This window comes from Xenopus laevis, chromosome 5L, assembly GCF_017654675.1.
Source record: "Xenopus laevis strain J_2021 chromosome 5L, Xenopus_laevis_v10.1, whole genome shotgun sequence".
Lineage (NCBI taxonomy): Eukaryota > Metazoa > Chordata > Amphibia > Anura > Pipidae > Xenopus > Xenopus laevis.
This window is the reverse complement of record NC_054379.1, coordinates 18,666,561-18,692,277: the sequence shown is the minus strand read 5'-3', so window position 1 is coordinate 18,692,277 and position 25,717 is coordinate 18,666,561. Positions and strand designations below refer to the sequence as shown.

Sequence of the window (25,717 nt, the reverse complement as noted above, 5' to 3'; positions counted from 1 at the left end):
ATGGAACATAGCAGCTCAGGTTGCAAAAAGACTCCATTCCCACAGCCCTTTGATCATTCTGTGAAGAAGACAGAGAATCACACAACTGTGCAAGGCGTGCATTTGGGTGGAGTTCCCCTTTAAAGCAACAGTAACATCAATACAGTGAAACCTCAATTTTACATCCCCTGATTTTAAGTTTTCCCTCATTTTACATTGTGGTTTTGTGGTCCCACCTATTATATTATGTATAACACTTTTCCCAGATTTTATTTCTTCCTGGATTTTACACCATCCCTTAAAAAAAACGTAAAATCGGGCTCCTGTATATGAAATTGTTTTAAAGTAATACAAATATCATACAGTGTTGCCCTGCACTTGATAGTTTATATAAAGAAGCTGCTGTGTAGCAATGGGGGCAGCCATTCAAAAGAGAAAAGGCTCAGGTTACACCGCAGATAAGCTCTGTAGAACATAATGGTGTTATCTAGGGATGGGCAAATTTTTCTCCTTGTTTTGCCGCAGAAATGACGTCCATAGACTTGTATGACGTTGCACTTCAAAAAAACTTTTTGCCCATAGACCTTAATGGGCGTCGGCATCATTTCGCCACTGGCGAATTTTTGGCGAAAGAAACGGGTCACATTCGCCCATCCCTAGTGTTATCTGTTATCCACTATTTAACCTGTGCCATATTGACTTTTTTCAATTTCCGCCATGGCTACACAGCAGCTTGTTTATATGAACTATAGTAGTGTTTCTGAAGCAAACAGCTCAGTTTTACCAGTGCAGGGAAACACGACATGATATTTTCATTACTTTAAACCACTTTCATTTTCTTTGGTGTTACTGTTCCTTTAAGAAGAAATGCTGGGTAGTGTTTAGTTATTCCCATGGCACAAGCAGCTACAGTGGCTAACCAGCTTGAGCAATAGGCACCTCCTGCTGGTAATAACAAGAAGCTGAATATCTTTGTATTTTTTCCACCCTGCACTGTGGGTTCCACATAACCGCATTCACTGTCGGTTGACTTTGTGCCCAGGGCTGTTACGTACGAAAAAACCCTTCATCTTTCAGCTGTGTTTATTGTCTCCGAGCGTGTGGTGCGGGGGCCGGCCTTTGCCTTTACCCTCTGCCAACTCAACTGGGACAACAAGCTGAGAATAAAGAAGATGAAACCTCTGAGTTTGCTCTCAGGCCAGCACCGCTGTGTGATTGGACCACAGAGAGTCAGGTGATTCCAATTGTGGCAGAAGTCGGACTTTCAAGTACACGTACACCAGTAGCCTGTGCTACTTATTGGTGATACCCCAGCTGTCCCACATATTTATCATTGCAGCCAATGGCTGAGCAGCCTTTCAATGTGTAGCTGAAGTCACACGGCTGAATTATTTTTTGGGGTCACAGTAACTAGGGATGCACTGAATCCAGGATTCGGCCGAATCTTTCTGCCAGGCCGAACTAAATCCTAATTTGCATATGCAAATTAGGGGCGGGAGGGAAATCTGTGACTTTTTGTCACAAAACAGGGAAGTAAATAATGTTTTCCCCTTTCGGATTCAGTTCGGTATTCGGCCAAATCATTCGGGAAGGATTCGGGGTTTGGCCGAATCCAAAATAGTGGGTTCGGTGCATCCCTTACAGTAACTGCTCTCCTGTCAGTAACAATTAGGGATGCACCGAATTTGGAATTCGGCCAGGATTCGACCTTTTTCAGCAGTATTCGGCTGAATCCTCCTCCCGGTCAAACTGAATATTAATCGTAATTTGCATATGCAAATTAGGGGCAGGGAAGGAGATTGTGTGACTTTTTGTCACAAAACACAAAGTAAAATATGTTCCCTTCGGCCGAATCTTCCGTGAAGGATTCGGGGATCCCTAATTGTTACTGACAGGACAGCAGTGCATCCCTAAACAATAGATAAAAAAGACTCTCCGCACCCATAACAAATTTTGTGCATTTTGTATTTTTTTTATACAAAGGGGTAATTTGTGTCTCTCTAGGAAAAGGAGTCGCCACTTTGTTTCTTCCAGTACAATGTTCATTCCTAAAGCTCTACTGATCACTGACAATTCTAATGCTCACATAGCCGACCCTGATGATTGCCCACAGAGCAAAAGCTCACATTAGTCTCTCATACACTATAGGAACCTTTTTTATTATTACCAATAGGACAAACATGAAGTTAAAGGGATACTGTCAAGGGAAAAAATGTTTTTTTCAGTTAATAGTGCTGCTCCAGCAGAATTCTGCTCTGAAATCCATTTCTCAAAAGAGCAAACTGATTTTTTTATGTTTAGTTTTGAATTCTGACATGGGGCTAGACATATTGCCAGTTTCCCAGGTGCCCCCAGTCATGTGTCTTGTGCTCTGATAAACTTCAGTCATTCTTTACTGCTGCTGATATCACCCCCCTCCCTTTCCCCCCAGCAGCCTAACAACAGAACAATGGGAAGGTAACAGATAGCAGCTCCCTAACACAAGATAACAGCTGCCTGGTAGATCTAAGAACTGTAAAATCCAGGTCCCACTGCGACACATTTAGTAACATTGAGTAGGAGAAACAACAGCCTGCCAGAAAGCAGTTCCATCCTAAAGTGCTGGCTCTTCCTGAAATCACATGACCAGGCAAAATGACCTGAGATGCACCTACACACCAATATTACAACTAAAAAAATACACTTGCTGGTTCAGGAATGAAATTTTATATTGTAGAGTGAATTATTTGCAGTGTAAACAGTGTAATTTAGAAATAAAAACATCATAAAAATCATGACAGAATCCCTTTAACATTCAGAATCATTTATAGTTGCCTGCGGTTTTGTATTGGATACAGAGAAAAATCAATAGGGATCCCTGCCATGTGGCCCTGTTCCATTGGCCACAAACCATGAATACAAACCCCTGCCCTGGGCTGCACAGATTGGCTTTTGTATTGAGGTTATAACACAACAGGGGCCTATGGGATTTTATAAGGAGTTTGAGACAAGCAAGCTTACAATTAGGGATGCACCGAATCCAGGATTCGGTTCGGGATTCGGGCAGGATTCGGCCTTTGTAAGCAGGATTCGGATTCAGCCGAATCCTTCTGTCGGGCCGAATCTGAATCCTAATTTGCATATGTAAATTATGGGCGGGGAGCGAAATCACATGACTTTGAGTCACAAAACAAGGAAGTAAAAGATGTTTTCCCCTTCCCACCCCTAATTTGCATATGCAAATTAGGGTTCGGTATTCGCCTGAATCTTTCGCAAAGGATTTGGAGGTTCAGCCGAATCCAAAAAAGTGGGTTCGGTGCATCCCTACTTACAATTTACTGAAAGTATAGAGTGACCTCTTAGATGGTTGTAGGCAGCTCAGGCTCCTGACAGTTGGGTGCACCTGTAAAAATACATTTTTGTCTGACCACTGATGGCAAAGACTAGGGAGTAAAATCTATAAAAGGGAAACTCCACCCAAAAGCTGTTTTTGCGCAATGAAAAAAATGTCATTCTAAGCAACTTTCCAATATCGTTTCAACCAGTGGGTTTAATATTAGGCGTACATGTCCTTGCTAATGAAAGCAGCATCTGTCTGTCTGTCCTTTTTGTCTACATTATTTCTGGAGTCAGAACTAGCAGTGCAGAGAATATAGACAGACACTGCTTTCAATGTCCGTTCCATTGACCAATAACTTTAAAGCCATTGTGCATGTATATTGGAGAGAATTACATTTTTTAAAAATTTTTAGGCCTTATCGGGTGGATTAGTCCTTGAAGTGTACCCTCTTAAGGCAAGACCTCCCACATCTCTCACCCATGTATCTTTTCATTCTGTGTGTGTTCTGTTTCCTTGTCCAGAGCGAGAGGAGAGTGGCTATAGCAGGCTCCGCAGATGCACGTACGGAGGTATTCTATAGCATTAAATGGCTTCTAATCCACTGCTGCTGGAACCTGCATGGACTGTCCGTTTGCCCTAATTGTTCTGACTACTGAGTTTTAACTATTACTACTGACCGACCGCTGCAGTGGTGCTGCTCAGATGCAATAGACAGATGCGCCTATTGCATTGGAACTGGGTTTATTGCTGATCTAATATTTATTTACCTTATTAATGCCAAAGTATCGTGCTCATAATATCACAGCAACTCCTGGCAACCTAACTCCCAGACTTGCTTTATAATACACACAATTGATAGAATCATAATGTAAATAATGTTAAAATACATAACCTTTAATTTATATACAGAACATATGGATAGGAGCTGCCATATTGTTTGCCTTAGGCAGTACAGTATTCAGGTATAGCTTAGTGTGTGCCCAGAACATTCCTTCTCTGTATATTTGTATTTATACATATGGATAGGAGGTGCCATATTGTTTCACTTATACAGTACAGTATGAGGGTATAGCAAAACGAGTGGATCTCTCCCCGATATGCCCGCCTTGAAGTGGGCAATATCGGACTGATCCAATTGTGTGCCCTAGTGCCCAACAAAAAGATCATAATGCAAGGGATAGAGGCGGTTGGATCAACAAACAGATGCGGTCCACAATCCGACAGGATTTTTAGCTCTGCCCGATCAACATCTGCCCGACTTTCAGGCCAGATTTTGATCGGGAAAGCCCGTCAGTGGGCCCCATACACGGGCCAATAAGCTCGGTCTGCCGGCATCTTTTATCGCCCGTGTATGGCCACCTTTACCGTGTGCCCAGAACATTCCTTCTCTGTATATTTGTATTTATACATATGGGCAGGAGCTGCCATATTGATTCCCTTAGACAGTACAGTATGAGGGTATAGCTTATTGTGTGCCCAGAACATTCCTTCTCTGTATACAGTATTTGTATTTATACATATGGGTAGGAGCTGCCATATTGTTTCCCTTAGACAGTACAGTATGAGGGTATAGCTTATTGTGTGCCCAGAACATTCCTTCTCTGTATATTTGTATTTATACATATGGGTAGGAGCTGCCATATTGTTTCCCTTAGACAGTACAGTATGAGGGTATAGCTTATTGTGTGCCCAGAACATTCCTTCTCTGTATATTTGTATTTATACATATGGGTAGGAGCTGCCATATTGTTTCCCTTAGACAGTACAGTATGAGGGTATAGACAACCTTTTGATACTTTTTCTCTGTCCAAAAACCTGTAATTGATCAGTGCAACATCCCTTTAATAATCACATTATGCCAGGGGAAGATGTGGGCACAGAGGATGCCAGTGTGCTGAATACAGAGATTTTGACTTCCTCTTATCTGTGTGGTCATCCCTAACTGTCATTGTGAATGGACTTATCCTGTTATTCTTCTACCCATAGTCCTCGGGGTGGGGGGCGGTGTCAGCAGTCACATTGTGAGATCAGGATGTTTAATGCCTGTCAATCCTACTTTATCCGGTCACAACAGCAGGCCCCCTGCCCGCACGCTTGTTTTGCTAAGCACCGCTATTGTGTTCTCTGGACTCTGATAAAGAGAAACTGACACGGCAGTTTATTTCATTGTGGACCGTGGAGACGGACCTGCTGGCCAAGTAAAATCTGTTCTCTCCCCGACTGAGAAGTGGCAGGTGTCGTTTGCTTTAATTGGCTCCGCATGCAACGATTTCCTCTTGTGGAACTGGCACGGGATTCGCACATTGAGTTCCAGTGATTTTTTTGTTTTTTTTTCAGCATTTTTTAACTTCTGGCATGTTTAAAGGAGAAGTAAAACCTAAAGAAAAATAAAGATAGAAATGCTGTATTTAATTATTTTTTTTTTTTTACTTATTCTACCAGGCCAGAGGATCAGTACAGTAATGATCCAATTGCCCCCCAGCAGCTCCCCATCTTGGATCTTGTTAGGCATCTGTTGTGTGTCAGTGACACTGCACATGCTCAGTGAGCTCTGGGCTGTTGCTTAGAAGCTAATCGGACCTAGGATAAAATGCCATTAATTAGCCTTCCCAATCACAAAAGTCTCCTGTCTCCTATGGACACAAGGGGGAAGATTTAACTAGGGTCGAATATCGAGGGTTAATTAACCCTCGATATTCGACTGTCGAAGTTAAATCCTTCAACTTCGAATATCAAAGTCGAAGGATTTAGCGATATTCGTTCGATCGAAGGAAAAATCGTTCGATCGAACGATTAAATCCTTTGAATCGTTCGAAGGATTTTAATCCATCGATCGAACGATTTTTGTTCAACCAAAAAATGCTTAGGAAGCCTATGGGGACGTTCCCCATAGGCTAACATTGACCTCGGTAGCTTTTAGGTGGCGAACTAGGGGGTCGAAGCTTTTTCTTAAAGAGACAGTATTTCGACTATCGAATGGTCAAATAGATTTTAAGTTCGAATCGATTTTAAGTTCGAATCGTTCGATTCGAAGGTCGAAGTAGCCCATTCAATGGTCAAAGTAGCCAAAAAAAAAACATTCGAAATTCAAAGTTTTTTTCCTCTATTCCTTCACTCGAGCTAAGTAAATGGGCCCCAAGGTGTTACATGTCTGATTCAGACTGATTTAGAACAGATTACAATGTTAATTAGGGCAATAGTACACTCTCTAGGTTATTTACTAAACTCTATTTTTTTTCTAGTGGGGAAAAAAATTTAATTTCTCAAGATTTATTATACCCCAAAGCTGCAAAAAGTCAGAATCCAAAAATCCGCCATCTCAAACCTGTGAAGGTCCTGTATAAGTCAATGGGAGATGTCCCTTTTACAATATGAACATATCGTGATCTACGCTGGATTTCGTCTGATGATCCAAAAATTCTGGTTTTTAAGCGATAAACTAAAAAAATCTAGCGACTCTGAAAATTTGTTTGGTTTGTGTTTTTGCTTGCTTTAATCGAGTTTTTTTCCCACCCGACTTTTTCGAGTTATTTTATTGATAAATAAGATAAAATTATGGATGGAGAAGTAAAACCTAAAGAAAAATAAAGATAGAAATGCTTTTTGGTTCAGCTTGGTTTAATAACACTACAAGATAAATTTGAGTTTTAGTAAATAACCACCTAATGGTAAGTGCCCACAATAACCCCATGTGCCACTGCCCCAGAGCAGAGTCAATAGGCTACAGGACGCACTGGGGCTCATTTATCAACACTGGGCAAATTTGCCCATGGGGCAGTAACCCATAGCAACCAATCAGAAAGTGGCTTTTTTTCAGCCAGATGCAGGTAGAACAAGAAATACAACGATTTGATTGGTTGCCATGCATTACTGCTCATGGGTAAGTTTGCCCAGTGTTGATATATGAGGAGGCTTCCGATTGGTGAAGCTTCCTGCATACTAATTAAAGGACTAATATGCACTAATATAATTCTGCAGCAACGTATCCTAAATACTGTATGGAAATAATACTCGGTGTGGTTCCTTTTAATAAAATATACCGTTTATGGGGACCCTTAACATATTAAGTTGAAGGACACAGAACATTTAGCTCGTTGTGTAGCCGACACTGTTTACTTGATCTTCTCTCTCCAATTCTCTTGTGAGTCATTTCAGCACTAATGGGCCAATCTGTGTCTCACACAAACACTCGGCCAAACAATACTGTTTCCTGTATAGACAGTAATGAGTGTAAGATGCTGATTAGACGAGCAGCCCTCTTATCACACACACACATTCACACAAATGTTCCACTCAAGTGGGTTCCCTAGGTTTTATTAAAGGAGAACCAAACCCTAAAAATAAATGCTGTACTGTAGAAATGCCATATTTTATATGCTTAACATTCTGCTTCAGCCTTTAGGTCCAGTATCTCTATGTAGTAATGATTCAGGCCTCCCTGTTTATCACAGGAGTTTCCCATCTTGGGTATTGTTAGGAGAGTCTGTGGCACTGCACATGCTCAGTGAGCTCTGGGCTGCTGTTGAGAAACCACTGATCTTAGGGCTCGTCACAAATTATAAAGCACAAAATGAGGCTTGTCTATTATTGAAGCTGATGCTACAGGCCTGTTTATTATGTTCTACTGCAGACTGCAATGATTTCAGAGCTGCCATGTACTAGTAGTTCGTATTATTTACTAATCAGCCTTGTATTGTGACTGTTATATTGTATATACACTGTATATTGTGAGTGGGTCCCTAAGCTCAGTAAGTGACAGCAGCACAGAGCATGTGCAGTGAATCAGCAGAAAAGAAGATGGGGAGCTACTGGGGCATCTTTGGAGACATAAATCTTTACTGCTAAAGGGCTGTGGTTGCCTTGGGCTTACCCCAATTATTTACTTAAACTTTATTGCTCTGTTATGAGTTAATTGAAATAATGACAATAATTAGTTTTGTTGTCTTAATGCAGCATTTATTACCCATTTTCTCAAGGGAGTTTTTTTTTTTTTGTTACCCAAAAACTGGTTTATATACCTTGATTTAGTTATTCTTAAAAGTGGGAGTGGCATTTAAAATGGGAATTGTTGCCACATGTATTTCCCTCGCCCCCTTGTGTTTCTCATTTGAAATGAAATAAATCTGATACTGGGAGCCGTAGTGAGAGGGGCCCATTCCTATCATACACTGAATTCAATACAAGGTTACAGTGCAGGGAAGAAAGGGCACCTTTTCTATGAAGGTACGGGTTAAGTTCTGGTAAAAAAAAAAAATATATATATATATATATATATATATATATATACATACACACAGTATATTGCCAGGGCCCCATGAGAATCCCCTGTAAGGAATGAGCGGGTTTCCTACTGTCTGACAGCCACAATATATATTTCATTATCAGAGAGGAAGAGAAGCTCTCAGGGTTCAGGGATTCACAAGCACCAGCGGAACAGAATGACATATGGTCTCTGGGAGTCTCCGCAATCACGGAGAGGAACTTAATGTTTAAGTGTATCATTGGGGCCAATAACCCCGGAAATGTTCTTTCAAACAGAGAATTACATTCTAGTGTCCGACATGTAATTTATAGTCACGATAACTGTTCCGCAATGTTTTTCCCCCCACTAAAAGAGAACATTCTGTCCCAGTGGCTGCACAGATCCTATCTGATCCCCATTGTAAGAAGCAGTCCTGTCCTGCTTTATGGCTGAGATTCTAGCTATCTGTATAACAGAGCATTCTGTCCCAGTGGCTGCACAGATCCTATCTGATCCCCATTGTAATCAGCAGTCCTGCTCTGCTTTATGGCTAAGATTCTAGCTATCTGTATAACAGAGCATTCTGTCCCAGTGGCTGCACAGATCCTATCTGATCCCCATTGTAAGCAGCAGTCCTATCCTGCTGGCAGCTGAGATTCTAGCTATCTGTATAACAGAACATTCAGTCCCAGTGGCTGCACAGATCCTATCTGATCCCCATTGTAATCAGCAGTCCTGCTCTGCTTTATGGCTGAGATTCTAGCTATCTGTATAACAGAGCATTCTGTCCCAGTGGCTGCACAGATCCTATCTGATCCCCATTGTAAGCAACAGTCCTATCCTGCTGGCAGCTGGGATTCTAGCTATCTGTATAACAGAACATTCAGTCCCAGTGGCTGCATAGATCCTATCTGGTCCCCATTGTAAGCAGCAGTCCTGTCCTGCTTTATGGCAGCTGAGATTCTAGCTATCTGTATAACAGAACATTCTGTCCCAGTGGCTGCACAGATCCTATCTGATCCCCATTGTAAGCAGCAGTCCTGTCCTGCTTTATGGCTGAGATTCTAGCTATCTGTATAACAGAGTATTCTGTCCCAGTGGCTGCACAGATCCTATCTGATCCCCATTGTAAGCAGCAGTCCTGTCCTGCTTTATGGCTGAGATTTTAGCTATCTGTATAACAGAACATTCTGTCCCAGTGGCTGCACAGATCCTATCTGATCCCCATTGTAAGCAGCAGTCCTGTCCTGCTTTATGGCTGAGATTCTAGCTATCTGTATAACAGAGTATTCTGTCCCAGTGGCTGCACAGATCCTATCTGATCCCCATTGTAAGCAGCAGTCCTGTCCTGCTTTATGGCTGAGATTCTAGCTATCTGTATAACAGAACATTCTGTCCCAGTGGCTGCACAGATCTGATCCCCATTGTAAGCAGCAGTCCTGCCCTGCTTTATGGCTGAGATTCTAGCAATCTGTATAACAGAACATTCTGTCCCAGTGGCTGCACAGATCCTATCCTGCCCATTAGTCACAGCAAAAATATATTTAAGAATTGAGCAAATTTAAATTATACTTCTATAATAAAATGTTCTGAATCGTCTGAATAAATGTACATCTCTGTTTTATTGTTCCTAATAAACGTATTATATGCAGTAGTGATTTGAATGATTATTTATTCCTTTGGCCTCACATCCAGTCCTATTTGGGGGTCGTTGCTAATTAACTCATTGGAACCCTTGTCTCCACTTCAGGGTATGACTTTGCTGCTGTGCTGGAATGGTTTGCAGAAAGAGTCGACCGTATCATCCTTCTGTTTGATGCGCACAAGTTGGACATCTCCGACGAGTTCTCAGAAGTCATAAAGGCCTTGAAGAACCATGAAGACAAAATGCGTGTGGTCCTCAACAAAGCCGACCAGATCGAGACCCAACAGCTGATGAGGGTTTACGGCGCCCTCATGTGGTCTTTAGGAAAGATCGTTAACACACCAGAAGTTATTCGCGTTTACATCGGATCTTTCTGGTCCCACCCACTCCTCATCCCCGACAATCGCAAGCTGTTTGAGGCCGAAGAGCAAGATCTCTTCCGGGATATCCAAAGTCTACCGCGGAATGCGGCTCTCAGGAAACTTAACGACCTGATCAAAAGAGCCCGTCTGGCAAAGGTAGGTTGCACTGTATATTGATCACATGATCTGGAAACCTGTTATGCAGAAAGCTCAGAATTACAGAAAGGCTGTCTCCCATAGACTCCATTTAAATATTGAACTATCAGTAGGAGAGAGGAGAGCACTCTGACGCAGATTAACTGCTTGTGATTAATATTTATTTAAGCTGCTATACACAACATGTTTCGGGCTGTAATTGCCCTTTCTCAAATGTGAGATATTTAAATCCATTTAAATATTATTCCCTTTTTCTCTGCAGTAATAAAACAGTATCTTGTACTTTAATTAATATATATAATAATTAATCCTTATTGGAAGCAAAACCAGCCTATTTGGGTTTAATTAATGCTAAATAACTCAAAAACCACAAATAATAAAAAAAGAAAACCAATTGCAAATTGATTCAGAATATCACTTTCTACATCATACTTATAGTTACAACCCTTGCTGTGTGTCAGTAGTGCATTGCAATTCGTTGACACATGCTGGAATCAGCCAATTAGAGCAGGGGAAATCTCTCAGTGACAGGCATTTACATATAAGTCATTATATATGTAAATATATGTAAGAAAAAACAAGTGTGTTTAAATAATGATGAGTTTAGGGGCTTTTCATATAAATAAACATTTAGAAAGCTCCATATTTTAGGGAATAATGGAAAGTATTTGTTCTGTGCATTCCCATAAATATACACAAATCAAACCAGGGCAGTGTTCCTGGGAAATAGCAATATTGGTGGTCTCCTCCATACACCAGCAATGCACGACTGCTATTTCCTGTGCTGGTTCACAATTTGTACTCTTAGTTGTGAGATAAATTCATGGCTGTATGGCTGGGCAGTGAATGGCCTCTCTAGGGACGGCGGCCTTTAGCCGTGCTTTTGAAGGAGTACTTTAGTTAATCGACAATTTGTTTACATCTGGTCTATTTACTGGTGTTTGTGGCTAAATATAGAGATTCCAGCCAGTGAAATGGCACATCCTGCTTGTCGGCACTTTGAGGGCGTACTTTCCCTTTAGATTCCTCATTTTGTGAGCACAGTCTCAGTCGTGGGTCACTGTGTCCATTCTCACAAATTTAAGGGATTCCAGTAACCCGAAAAAATTCTTCCAGCATCTGGAGAAAAGATTATGTCATTCCTTACACCTTCTAATGGGTTCCTGGTACCAGTGATTGTTTAGCTAAATGGTAGTCAGCCATATAATATTACCTCTTCCATTAATTACACGACTGGGCTTAAAAAGCTTCTTACATTAAGAAGCAGCAGTACTGAAATAAACTAAGCCTAGGTATTCCGCTGTACTAAGCACAATTCAGCAGGAACAGCCTCCTAAGTTTGCTCATAGCCTGTACAGAGAGATACCATAAAACTATGGCAACATAGGTATTCCCATGTACTAAGTACAATTCAGCAGGAACAGCCCCTAAGTTTGCTCATAGTCTGTACAGAGAGATACCATAAAACTATGGCAACATAGGTATTCCCCTGTACTAAGCACAATTCAGCAGGAACAGTAATTTCCCTGTAGTGGCAGTCATGTTGCCTAAGCATATAGATTCCCGCTTCTAGAATGGTAAATAATGTTTCCATTGTTTCCTCCCAAGGTCCATGCCTATATCATTAGTTCTCTGAAGAAGGAGATGCCCGCCGTGTTTGGGAAGGACAACAAGAAGAAGGAACTCATTGCAAGTTTGGGAGAGATTTACACCCGAATTGAACGAGAGCACCAGATCTCCCCGGGAGATTTCCCCAACCTGAAGAAGATGCAGGTACAGTAAACATTCCACATCATTGCTGACCCTAGCAACCAGATTGCAGACTGCAAATTGTCTTATAAAGATCCTTGCAAGTTAGAGGTTGCCGCAGTCCTCTAGAGTGAAAATCCGGCACTCTCCATTCATTCTATGGGATTTTTAAAAGCGTATTTATCAATGGGGGAAAGTGAAAGTTCATCCTTTGATAAATACGCCTTTCAAAATCCCATAGAAATGAATGGAGAGTGGTGGAATTTCACTCTAGAGGACTGTGGCAATCTCTAACTTCACTCTTTGATAAATATACCCCATTGTAGTTCTTTCTCATTATATTTTCCTAATGGAATTTTCTGATTTGCCAACATAGACCAGGCCTGGCACTGTCATGAGCTCATTGCCGGTGACTCTCGTGTTGAGACTTGCAGGTTTTTAATTAGTGAGATGAGCTAGAGAAGTAAATACCGGAGCCTGTCCCGTGTTGTATTTGTTATCCTTCTTTAGATCTGATATAATGAATAATGGTTAGGTGTGGGTGCAAAAATTGAAGGGGTTATTTATGTACCATAGCGTAGTTGAACTTAGCCACAGGCAATTTATATTTATAGGTGGGAGGTGTCTGTCATGTATTTTTTAGTTGTAATATTGGTGCGTATGTGCATCTCAGGTCATTTTGCCTGGTCATGTGCTTTCAGAAAGAGCCAGCACTTTAGGATGGAACTGCTTTCTGGCAGGCTGTTGTTTTTCCTACTCAATGTAACTGAATGTGTCACAGTGGGACCTGGATTTTACTATTGAGTGTTGTTCTTAGATCTACCAGGCAGCTGTTCTCTTGTGTTAGGGAGCTGCTATCTGGTTACCTTCCCATTGTTCTGTTGTTAGGCTGCTGGGGAGAAGGGAGAGGGTGATATCACTCCAACTTACAGTACTGCAGTAAAGAGTGACTGAAGTTTATCAGAGCACAAGTCACATGACTGGGGGCAACTGGGAAACTGACAATATGTCTAGCCCCATGTCAGATTTCAAAATTAAATATAAAATAATCTGTTTGTTCTTTTGAGAAACAGATTTCAGTGCAGAATTCTGCTGGAGCAGCACTATTAACTGATGCGTTTTGAAAAAAACATTTTTTTAACATGACAGTAACCCTTTAAGGCAAATTTTCCCTTTCATAATCTAGTGACCCTTTCTTTTTGCTCTCCTTCAGGATCAGTTGCTGGCACAAGACTTTAACAAGTTCCAGCCACTGAAGAGCAAGCTCCTCGAGACAGTGGATGATATGCTTGCCCACGATATTTCCCACCTGATGGTACTAGTCAGGCAGGAGGAGACGCAGAAACCAGTTCAGGTGGTGAAAGGAGGAGCCTTTGATGGTACCCAGAACGGGCCCTTTGGCCACGGATATGGAGAGGGGGCAGGAGAAGGGATTGATGATGCTGATTGGGTGGTATCCAGGGACAAACCTATGTACGATGAGATCTTTTATACCCTCTCTCCCGTCAATGGAAAAGTCACGGGCGCCAACGCAAAGAGAGAGATGGTGAAGTCCAAGCTGCCCAACTCGGTGCTCGGGAAAATCTGGAAACTGGCCGATATAGACAAGGACGGGATGTTGGACGATGAGGAATTTGCTTTAGCCAATCATCTTATTAAGGTTAAATTAGAGGGGCACGAGCTTCCCAATGACATTCCTTCTCACCTCGTCCCCCCGTCCAAGCGAAAGGTGCACGAATAAAACAATAGAATGCAGAATGAGAGATAGAGACGGAGAGCCAACTCTTCTCCTTGTTACCTGTATACCTAATGTGAAATGGCTCTTCCATATATCCAAAATGCTGAACCAAAATGTAGCTTCCATTAACAACGTAACCCTTATTGCTTTCATGCTCGTTACATGTACTAAACCCAAAGGGAAGATGGACTTCAGGAGACATTGGACTTTCCATTTCTCCAGCCCGTGTTATGTATTCTATTATTTTCATGCGATAGGGACACCTCATTGTAGTGTCGGCAGAGTATTACTGGCAGTTGGAGCGTTGATACAGAGGCCTCTGTGTATCCCATGGGCAGATACCTCCAATGATATTAAGCTATTTCTTTTTAACTGTCTGTATTAATGAGTATCCTTTATTGAGCGACTTCAAGGAGAACTAAACCTTGTCATGTATTTTTTTGTGTAGCCTAGTCTGACAGTGTTTGTCCTATTCCTCAAAGGGAAAAACATATAAGTAACGCCTGTTAGGATTTATTCTTCAAATAATAAGTGCCACCGAATTATCCAAAAATGAAACGCTGCCGTTACTGAAGTAACACTCCCACATATTCCTGTTTGATCAAATCTTTTGACAGGTCACGTGTTAGGGTATAAATTTACTACTGCCAGTTTTACTGGAAGTTTTATTTATATACATCGAATACACAAGAGCCATAAATATCCTGTAAATTATATAGTGAATAAAGTACCCCCTCTTGTAAATTATAAGGATATTATAAGTTACAGAGGAGTTTCATGACCATATAAAAGTACGAGGCCGAAGGCCGAGTGTTTTTATACAGGTCATGGAACTCCGAGGTAACTTCTAATATCCTCATATTTTGCAACTGGGAGTACTTTATTTATTATAATACACAAGTTTCAGTGAGTCATGTGACAGAAATGACATCAGAACTCACCGTTTATAAGGATATAATTTACAAGATATTCATGGCTTTTGTGTATTATATCTTTATAAATGGTGCTTAGTGATGTCATTGGTTATAATTGGATCTTAGTGATGTCATTTCTGTCACATGACTCACTAAAACTTGTGCATTATAATATATAAAGTAGCCCCTGTTGCAAAATACATATTAGAAGTCACCTCGGAGTTCCATGACCTTCAGCCTTGTGTTTTTATATGGTCGTGGAGCTCCTCGGTAACTTATAATATCCTTAGAGTTTACAATAAGGGGTACTTTATTCTCTATATATACATATAGTTGCCCTTTAAGTTAAATAGTCCCTGATGTTTTTATGTAAGATGCTATCAGAGTATTCATGTCCAAACAACTGCTTAAGTTAAAGACTTCGTACCTCGCCTCTGTGCTAGTCCCACCCACTTTTTGAGTCACAGACTCCCTGCCTCTGTCTTAATGTGGCCATACATGGGCAGACTACAGCTGCCGATATTGGTCCTTTAGATCGATTCTGCAGCTTATCTGCCCATGTATAGGGTCTTCTGGCGGATCTGCTAGGAAAGGGAGCCCCCCTCTATGAGATATATTGGATCATTCATCTGACACCCAACTCCTGAATGAAGACAGAATGAAGAGAAACAGATGCTGAGAGAGGAATAGTGAATATAAACTTGATTATTTCAGAAACAATGCATTATATTTAGTTTTCCTACTTATGAGGAAGCTTATATTAAATTTTCATTTTCACGATAGTTCCCCTTTAAGCTGCCATCAGTGTTCTAATCCCACCCACTGCTTGAGTCACAGACTCCCTGTCACCCATACGCTGCCTTCAGAGTATTCTAGCCTCACCCTCTAGTGGAATCTCTCAGTTCAGGAGGTGCCGTACCCTTTTCAGTAAAGTTCATCTCTGTCATATTCATTAGTAGGAATCTACACCCCTGTGTTAGGTAAAGGAGAACTAAACCCCTGTTAATCAAAAATCCCCATCCCCTTCCCCTTCCGTCCATTGGCCCCTCTCACTGCATTCTCCCTCCTTAGTAACTCAGTGGAAAAAGTGTCCCTATCATGTACCCTGGCGTATTCATGCAGAGTAGCGCAGCTGGAGCTCTTCGACGCCATCTTCTGTATCTTCGGATACTTTTCTATTCCTTTGGCAATCTTCTGAGCTTTTTCACACATGCGCAGTTGGGACCATTCTGGTATTCGTGCCTACTGCGCATGCGCGGAAAGCTCCGAAGATTGCTGAAGGAAAATAAGAGTATCCGAAGATACAGAAGATGGCGCAGAAGAGCTCCACTGCGTAATTATGCCAAGGTACATGACATGGATACTTTTTCCATTGTGTTACTAAGGTGGGAGAATGCAGTGAGGGGACCAATGGACGCAAGGGGATGGCGATTTTTGATTAATGGGGGATTTAGTTCTCCTTTAAGATCTGTTTTCCCCTAATCTTTCCTGTAAAATGAGTTCTTCCTATAGAGTCAGGTACCACCAAACCATCCGATCTCAGCAACATTATCACTCCGGGGGAAACACATACTAAATGAGTCATCTTTTTTTTATTATAAAGTGCACAACAATTATTTTATTTTAGACCAGAAGGTACATGTAAATGACAGTTCAAGGTATTATTCTCCATTTGTGCTGTGGGATGCGATATCCAGCCCTTGGGATCACACAGTTGCCCTGTAGTGAGAGTTTACACTGTACAGTCCTAGCAATGTGTCGGAATAGGCCAAACTGTGAATATGTTCCTGAGAAATGACTGTCCTGTGTATAAGATGTGAAGAAACATGGCTGACGTGATGGTATGGGGAGCAGGTGGGGCGGCAGGTGAACTTCTGGGGACATTACACACGTGTTGCTTCTTTACTTTGGAAGAATAATGAGCTTTCTCTACCCATTCATGGTCTTGATATGCTTGAGTTTGTACATCTGAGGGCCCCTTCCATTCCATTATGGCTTTATTCACACTAATGTCGCCAGTCGGACTTTAGTCTCCCAAATCATCAATAGAAGCAAGAGTGATCCAACTATGACTGGGTGGGGCGTCCCATGTCCAAACGTTAGTGTGTTCAAGGCCCTTAATTCCTGTTCTGGAAGTTCAGTCTCAGAGGCGCTACAGAAACCATGTTATCCGCAGCTGCCAATGAAAGCCAAACGGGCCACCAGAATGGACAGCGGACTCTAAGCAAACCATCCACAAGTCTTACTTTAAGTTGCCTGGTATATAATAACTTATTTTCAAAATATATACGTAACAAATCGGACCTGCTGCTGTGTGCTGTTTTCTTATTGGAGCGTTCCTTATGAATTCGTTCATTGTTCTATATGTTCTATGTAATCAAAGCCAACCTTGGATTTGGACAAACTGGCGATTTTGTTGTCTTAAAGGAGAAGGAAAGCTATCAAATCAGTTTATTTCCAATAGATTAGCCACAATAGTGCAAGCAATAACACAATATTTATTCTGTAGAATGCTTTACCATACCTGAGTATCAGCTCTAGGAAACTCTGTTTAGGATAGCAGCTGCCATATTAGCTTGGCGTGACATCACTTCCTGCCTGAGTCTCTCCGTGCTCACTCATATCTCTGGGCTCAAATTACAGCAGGGTGGGGAGGTGGGAGAGGAGCAAACTGAGCATGCTCAAGCCTGTACCCTGGAGGTTTAAGCTAAAAACAGGAAGTCTGATACAGAAGCCCATGTATACACAATAGAAGGAAAGAAATGCTGTGTTTCTTTTGACTAAAGCAGCATTACTTTGAGGGTTTACTGGTGTATTTATATTGACCTTTCTGATAAAGTTTACTTAATGTTAGCCTTTCCTTCTCCTTTAAAGGGAAACTGTCATGGGAAAACATGTTTTTTTTCCAGTCACATGACTGGGGGCAGCTGGGAAACTGACAATATGTCTGGCCCCATGTCAGATTTCAAAATTGAATATAAAAAAATCTGTTTGCTCTTTTGAAAAATGGATTTCAGAGCAGAAGTCTGCTGGAGCAGCACTATTAACTGATGTGTTTAGAAAAAAACATGTTTTCCCATGACAGTATCCCTTTAAGGTATATATGGCATTTAGTGTAAATAAGTTATATGGAGCTTGAAAGCCTTTATTGGGCTATTTGTTGATAATAGAGTACTGCCTGTCATTGAAGGGGAGGAACATCAGAGGAGGGGAGTATAGTTCAGTCTTTTTATTGAGATAGTCATCTCCAAGGTGTAGCTCTAGTATGCAGTGCTTAGAATGATCTTAACACAGGACAGGAAATGGCAACTAAATGAATAAAGGGCATGGAGGATCTCTGTTATGAAGATAGAGTCAAGTGAATTTGTTGTGTATATATATTGCTAAAAGAAGGTTATGGGGTTATTGACCTTTTAAATGTTTTTTTATTAGCCTTACGACACGGTGCTCTATGTTACAGAAAGAATCCTTTATCCAAAAATCCTCAGGTTCCAAGCATTCTGGATAATGGATCCTATACTTCTACTCTGACCCATTTCCCAACACTGAGGGGACAAATTAGCATCTGGGCAGTAACAAACGGCAACCAAAGAGTGATTTATTTTTTTTAACCAACTAGGGCTAGAACTATGAAAGTAAATATTTTGATTGGTTGCCATGGGTTATTGCCCAGGTGAGCACGGAAACAGGTATTGAATAAATATTAACCCTTGTTTTATCTGTTGCAGATGCCAAGATTTCACTCCAGTGCTAGAGGTTCTGCCTCACACAGATAGACTCACCTTCTCATGTCCAGCTCTCCATACGTCTCTATTGAGATTAAAGTCTTTATTATAATTATCATTGTGTGAGTGTAATGTTCCAGTGCATTGCCTGGGACCCCAGTGTTAGTTATAGAAGATTTCGACCTTAGAAAACTTTTGATTTGGTTGACAACCCCCCAACATTGATTCAGCAGCCCATTGGCCTCATTGCCGGGGCCGTTGTTGCACCCATAAATGTTCCTCTTAAAGGGGTTGTTCGCCTTTAAATTTACTTTAAGTGATATTTTGAGACAATTTGCAATTGGTTTTCATTTTTTATTATTTGTGGTTTTTGACTTATTTCACTCTTTATTCAGCAGCTCTCCAGTTTGCAATTTCAGAGATCTGGTTGCTAGGTTCCAAATTACCCTAGCAACCATGCATTATTATTAATATTCTTATTAACATGAATTTTAAAAGAGCCAACATATTGTGCACCACTGTGTAATTAACCACATGAATTACACACAGGGGGAAATTTACTAAAGGGCGAAGTGGAAAAAAAGGCGAAAATTCGCCAGCGTGACGCCATTTTGGCACTTCACCGATTTACTAACGGGTGCTGGCGTAAATTCACTAGGGAAGAAGACATACTCTAGCGCTACTTCGCACCCTAACGCCAGGCGAAGTTGCGCTCGGCGAATGGATGTAACTACGCTAATTCACAAATTTGCGGATTTTACTGAACGTTACCTCTTGCGTCAGACTTGACTTCGCCAGCTCAGGTGAAGTGCAATAGAGTAGATAGGAGGATCTTTATAAATAGTTGAAATTTTTTCTAAGTCCCAAAAAACGCTGGTGTCTTTTACATTTTTCAGGGTGATAGGCTGAAAAAGAGAGAAATTTTTTTTTTGGGTACCCTCCTTCCCCTCTACATTTCCTTACATATGGCACATAAACTATACACTGGGCACATTTGTAGGGCAATATAACAACTTTATTTTATTTTATTAAGGTTTCCCAGGCTTGTGTAGTGTAATGTAGTTGCTGCAACATATACGTTCATTGTACTTTAACTTGGCGCCGTATGCAAATTAGGCATCGCTAGCGTAACTTCGCTTTGCTTGACGAATTAACGCTAGCGCAACTTCGCTACCTTTTGCCTCCCTGGGCGGATTTTTGTGGATTTGAGCAGCCCTGGCGAAACTACGCCTGGCGAAGTGTGGCGAAGCCGCCATTAGCGCATTTTCGTGCTTAGTTAATTTTCCCCATAGAGCATACAGAATTACATACATAGCAACCAGTACCAGTGCAAAGGTAAGGAAGGCCCTGTGCAACAGAGCCTACAATCTAAAAGGGGAAGGGCAACCACCACCTAGTTACTACTTAGTCCTACCCCAATAACGCTAAGCACCCTCCTATAATTGAGGAGAGTTATAGGAGACTTGAATATGAATAGGAGAGATCGGAATAGAAAAATGAGTAATAAAAAGTAGAAATAACAGAACGTTTATAGCCTTACAGAGCATTTGTTTTTAGATGGGGTCAGTGACCCCCATTTGAAAGCTGGAAGAGTCAGAAGGCAAATAATTCAAAAATTATAATAATAAAAAAGACCAATTGAAACGTTGCTTAGAATACATGCTAAAAGTGAACTTAAAGGTGAGCTACCTCTTTAAGAGGTGACCACTTATGACAGCAAAGAATTTTCTCACAGTGTTTAAAGGGTTGATCCACCTTTAAGTTAACTTTTAGTATTTGATAATTCTAACTTTTCAGTTGGTCTTCATTATTTATGTTTATAGTTGAAGTATTTGCCTTCTTCATCAGACTCTTTTAAGCTTTCAAATGGGGGTCACTGACCACATCTAAAAAGTAAGTGCTCTGTAAGGCTACACATGTATTGTTATTGCTGCTTTTTATTACTCATCTTCCTATTCAGGCCTCTCCTATTCATATTCCAGTCTCTTATTTAAATCAATGCATGGTTGCTAGGGTAATTTGGACCCTTCCAACCAGACTGCTGAAACTGCAAACTGGAGAGTTGCTGAATAAAAAACTAAATAACTCAAAATATATATATAACATAAATAATAAAAAATGAAAACCAATTGCAAATTGTCTCAGAATATCACTCTCTACATCATACATAAAAGTTAACTCAAAAGTGAACAACCCATTTAAGGCAACTATACCTTTATTTACAGTATTTTAGAAACATTGGGGTAACAGTCACCCTGCTATAGTTCCAGGGGTACCCAGGGCACAAATAAGCACTCACCCCAAATCTCACCCTAACTGGCCTTCAGGCTGGGCCCCCTTAGTTCATAACAAGGTTACAGATATATAGAAACATTGGGGTAACAGTCACCCTGCTATAGTTTCAGGGGTACCCAGGGCACAAATGAGCACTCACCCCCAAATCTCCCCCAACTGTCCTTCAGGCTGGGCCGCCTTAGTTCATAACAAGGTTACAGATATATAGAAACATTGGGGTAACAGTCACCCTGCTATAGTTCCAGGGGTACCCAGGGCACAAATAAGCACTCACCCCAAATCTCCCCCTAACTGGCCTTCAGGCTGGGCCCCCTTAGTTCATAACAAGGTTACAGATATATAGAAACATTGGGGTAACAGTCACCCTGCTATAGTTTCAGGGGTACCCAGGGCACAAATAATCACTCACCCCAAATCTCATCCTAACTGGCCTTCAGGCTGGGCCCCCTTAGCTCATAACAAGATTACAGATATATAGAAACATTGGGGTAACGGTCACCCTGCTATAGTTCCAGGGGTACCCAGGGCACAATTAAACACTCACCCCAAATCTCACTCTAACTGGCCTTCAGGCTGGGCCCCCTTAGCTCATAACAAGATTACAGATATATAGAAACACTGGGGTAACAGTCACCCTGATATAGTTCCAGGGGTTCCCAGGGCAGCAATTAAACCCTCAGTCTGCTTTTTGCCCTGGCTAATATTACACATATACTAGAAGGTCAAAGGTATGGGGATCCTGTCTGTCCAACATCTCATTCCCTAATCAAAGGGATTCATATGAAGTTGCCGCTCTCTTTGCTGCTATAACGTCCCTTACTCTTCTGGGAAGGTTTCAAATAGATGTTGGTGGGATTTGCTTTCCTTCATACCTAAAAGGTACTGAGTGATATTGGGGAACAGAGTCACATCTGGGGTTTCCAACCTATTGGGTTGAGGTCAGGGCTCTGTGTGGTCAAACTCTGACTTTGTGCATGGAGGGTGTCCAAATACTTTTGGCTGTATAGTTTATATAGTAATATTGGTACGTCAATCCATGGGTATCCAGAGAGGTACAGAAGAATTCTTGAGGCAGGGCCCTATTGACTTTCTTCAAAACTCGGGGTCTCACAAGGTTCCTAAGGCTAATAATATGAGTATTAAACTAGACCCAGTGGTTGCTGGGAGCCTTTTGAAAGTCCTGAATATTGCACAGTTTCTGTATATATGTGCAATGGGCATGGGGGAAGTGTTTTGCTGGAGGGTCCAATAACTTGTAGTTACAAGTTATTGGGCTCTAATCTCTCGAAACAACAAATAAAATGTTAATGCCAGTTGGGTGGGTTCGGATTGATTTGGTAGGGTGCGGGTCAGGCTGGTGAAGTACATTTTTTTTCTCTGCTCCCAGAGATTCCCTGTGTTTTAACTAGAAGGTGCACAGAACATATATAGAGCGAGAAGGTGCAGGTATTGGTTGGGTGCAGTAACAATTGCAACATTTTGCAGATTATTTGCCTTCTTTCCTGACTCTTTCCAGCTTTCCAGTGGGGATCACTGACCCCATCTAAAAACAAATGCTCAGTAAGGCTAAAAATGTATTTTAATCACTACTTGTTAGTATTCATCTTTCTATTCAAGCCTCTCCTATTCATATTCTAGTCTCTTATTCGAGTCAGTGCATTGTTGCCAGGCCCGGGCCAAGCAACTTGGGCGCCCAAGGCAACTCGGCTGGCCGATTCGCCCCCTTGCCGGCACAGCTCCCAAGTGCACAGCTCATTGCGCGCGTCACAGAGTGTGCACGCATCCCGGAGTGTGCACGTCATGGAGGATACACATCCCGAAATGCACATCTGCAGTCAATATTTAAATTTGTGGAGAGGGGAACGAGTGCCAATGGAAGAGAAAGGGTTTGGACCAGGGGTAGGCTGAAGGAAGAGGTACGTGCTTGGCGCCCCCACTTCATTGCGCCCTAGGCACGTGCCTCTTCTGCCTACCCCTAGTTCCGGCCCTGATTGTTGCTAGGGTAATTTGGACGCTAGCAACTATATTACTGAAATTGCAAACTGGAGAGCTGCTGAATAAAAAGCTAAATAATTCAAAAACCACAAATAATAAAAAAAAAAATGAAAACCAATTGGAAATAGTTTCGGAATATCACTCTCTACATCATACTAAAAGTCAACATACAAGGTCAACAACCCCTTTAAAGGAGAACTAAAACTTAACTAAAAAAAGTAGCTTGAAAAGTTGTACATTATGTTTTGTGCTTCTGTACCAGCCCAAAGCAACCACAGCCCTTTAGCAGTAAAGATCTGTGTCTCCAAAGATGCCCCAGTAGCTCCCCATCTTCTTTTCTGCTGATTCACTGCACATGCTCTGTGCTGCTGTCACTTACTGAGCTTAGGGACCCACTCACAATATACAGTACACATAGAATAGAAATGTCACAATATAAGGCTGATTAGTAATTAATACAGATAATTACTACATGGCAGCACAGAAACCAGTGCAATTAGCATCAGAATTTAATAATCAGCCCTGTAGCATCAGCTTATATTACAGGGGAAGCTCATTTTCTGCTGGATAATTAGTGATGAGCCCTAAGCTTAGCTTCTCAACAGCTGCTCAGAGCCCACTGAGCATGTGAGTGTCACAGACACTTTCCAAGATGGTGACCCCCTGTGACAAGTTTGAAGTCCTGGATCATTGCTGCTATTGACAAGCTGAAACTTTAGGCTGGTGCAATAAGTTCAGTATATAAAATATGCCATTTTTAGCCATATTTTTAGGGTTTAGTTTAGTTATCCTTTAAGTGTTTGTGCAATGACCCAGTCTATATATTTGATTCTATTCCATTACCAACCACTGAAACCCTCCATCCCTGAGGGAGACTTTTGGCCTGGGAAATCTTTTCATCTTTGCCCATCTTTCCCTGCATAGGGAGTATCCAAGACCCTGTGTTGGTCTAGGGGTGGGGTGGTTTTTATTCTTGTAAGACGTGATTCCCCTTTTACATACTTATAACTATAGAAAACGAAGTTATTTTAAGGTTTTCTTCCTTTCCTTCCTTGGTTTTCCAGCCCTTTCCTTGCAAGAATGCAGCCCCCAGAGCAAGTGCACCAGGGAGAAGTTCAAGGGCAGTTCAGCCCAAAAGACGAGGTTTAACTCTCACACAATAAAGATTTCATCAGCCTGACCCTTAGCACCAAATACATATTCCATGTGTAATAACTGCTAAGTCTAAACAGTGGCCCATAATATTGTTTTGTTGCTGAAATTAGTGGGAAATGTGCTACATAAATAATGGATTTAGATTTACCCCGTGGAATAATGGGACTCAATGTAGTTATTTTGGGTAACCATGGGCTCGTTGAGTTGATCACATCCCTTTAATAAACACTGGGAACCCTGGAAGGTCTCCCACAAAGTAGCTCCCCCTTTGTAATGGATTGTGGATGGAGTCCTAATCCCATTCAACTGGTTTTCACTGGAATTATGAAGTATATGGTGATTATAACTTTATTTCAGTGGGTAGTGAATACTCCGCCTCTCCACCATTAACCATAATAACCTACTGAGTGTCTGGGGATGATGGAACCATAAAGCAGAATCTATAACAGCCACATTGGGGTGCTGTATGTTTACCCACAATTCCAGGCTGTAAATCTTATGCAGCTTTCTTTCCCTTTAGTATTAGCACCTTTCAGTCAGCAGCATCAAGGGCAAATAAGGTCTTGAGCTGTATTAAAAGGGGCATAGAGTCACGGGAGGAGGGGGTCATTCTTCCACTGTATAGAGCACTTGTAAGGCCCCATCTAGAATATGCCGTACAGTTTTGGTCTCCATCACTCAAACAGGACATTATTGTATTAGAGAGGGTACAGAGAAGGGCAACTAAGCTGATAAAAGGTATTGAAAATCTTAGCTATGAGGAAAGACTGGCCAAATTCGACATGTTCACGCTGGAGAAGAGGCGCTTAAGGGGTGATATAACGATATATATAACTATAACTATAGGCAGGTTTTATTTAGACTGAAACGGTTAAATCTAATGGACGTGTCTTTTTTCAGCTTAACGTACTATGGTTTGGAGTATGAAACACAGTTATTGGCCAACCTTGTCTTTTCCATGGCACTAGTGCTACTCCATTAAGGAACACATGTCTATACAGATATGGGATCCCTTATCTGGGAAACTCCAGAAAGCTCCGAATTACAGGAAGGCCGTCTCCCATTGACTCCATTTTAGACCTGAGTTCCTAGGGCATGCCGGACTCACACTGACTGTGGAAACAGTGTTTGTTATTGTATCACACTATATTCCGTTGTGTTATTTTATCTCTTCTCCTCCTTGTTTGGCACATCCTGCCCCCCACAGTGATGCCACATACAACTTGTCTTGTGTTGTTTATTGTTATCTCTGTCACATATTCTTATATCCCAAGCAGTGACCTGAGGAAGCTTCATAAAGCGCTACGTTCAGCCCCCAACAACACTTTCCTACTGGATATTTGGGATCTGTGACGTCTGTACTCAAGTTATAGAGTGAGGAATATACAAAAAGAATATTTTGCACAAGATTTTCATGACTGTTCTGTACAACAGATAAAGATA

At 41.4% G+C, this 25,717-nt stretch overlaps 1 protein-coding gene across 1 annotated transcript in view; it reads left to right on the top strand.

Annotated features, from left to right (window-relative positions):
• The window catches only part of ehd3.L (EH domain containing 3 L homeolog), a 37,082-nt gene extending 22,457 nt beyond the window's left edge, over positions 1–14,625 (top strand). Inside the window, exons 4-6 of the mRNA XM_018262675.2 lie at positions 10,291–10,703; positions 12,312–12,476; positions 13,666–14,625. Coding sequence (XP_018118164.1) covers positions 10,291–10,703; positions 12,312–12,476; positions 13,666–14,193 — 1,106 coding nt within the window. The 3' untranslated portion in view covers positions 14,194–14,625. The remainder of the gene's footprint in view (positions 1–10,290; positions 10,704–12,311; positions 12,477–13,665) is intronic.
• The last annotated feature ends 11,092 nt before the right edge of the window (positions 14,626–25,717 follow it).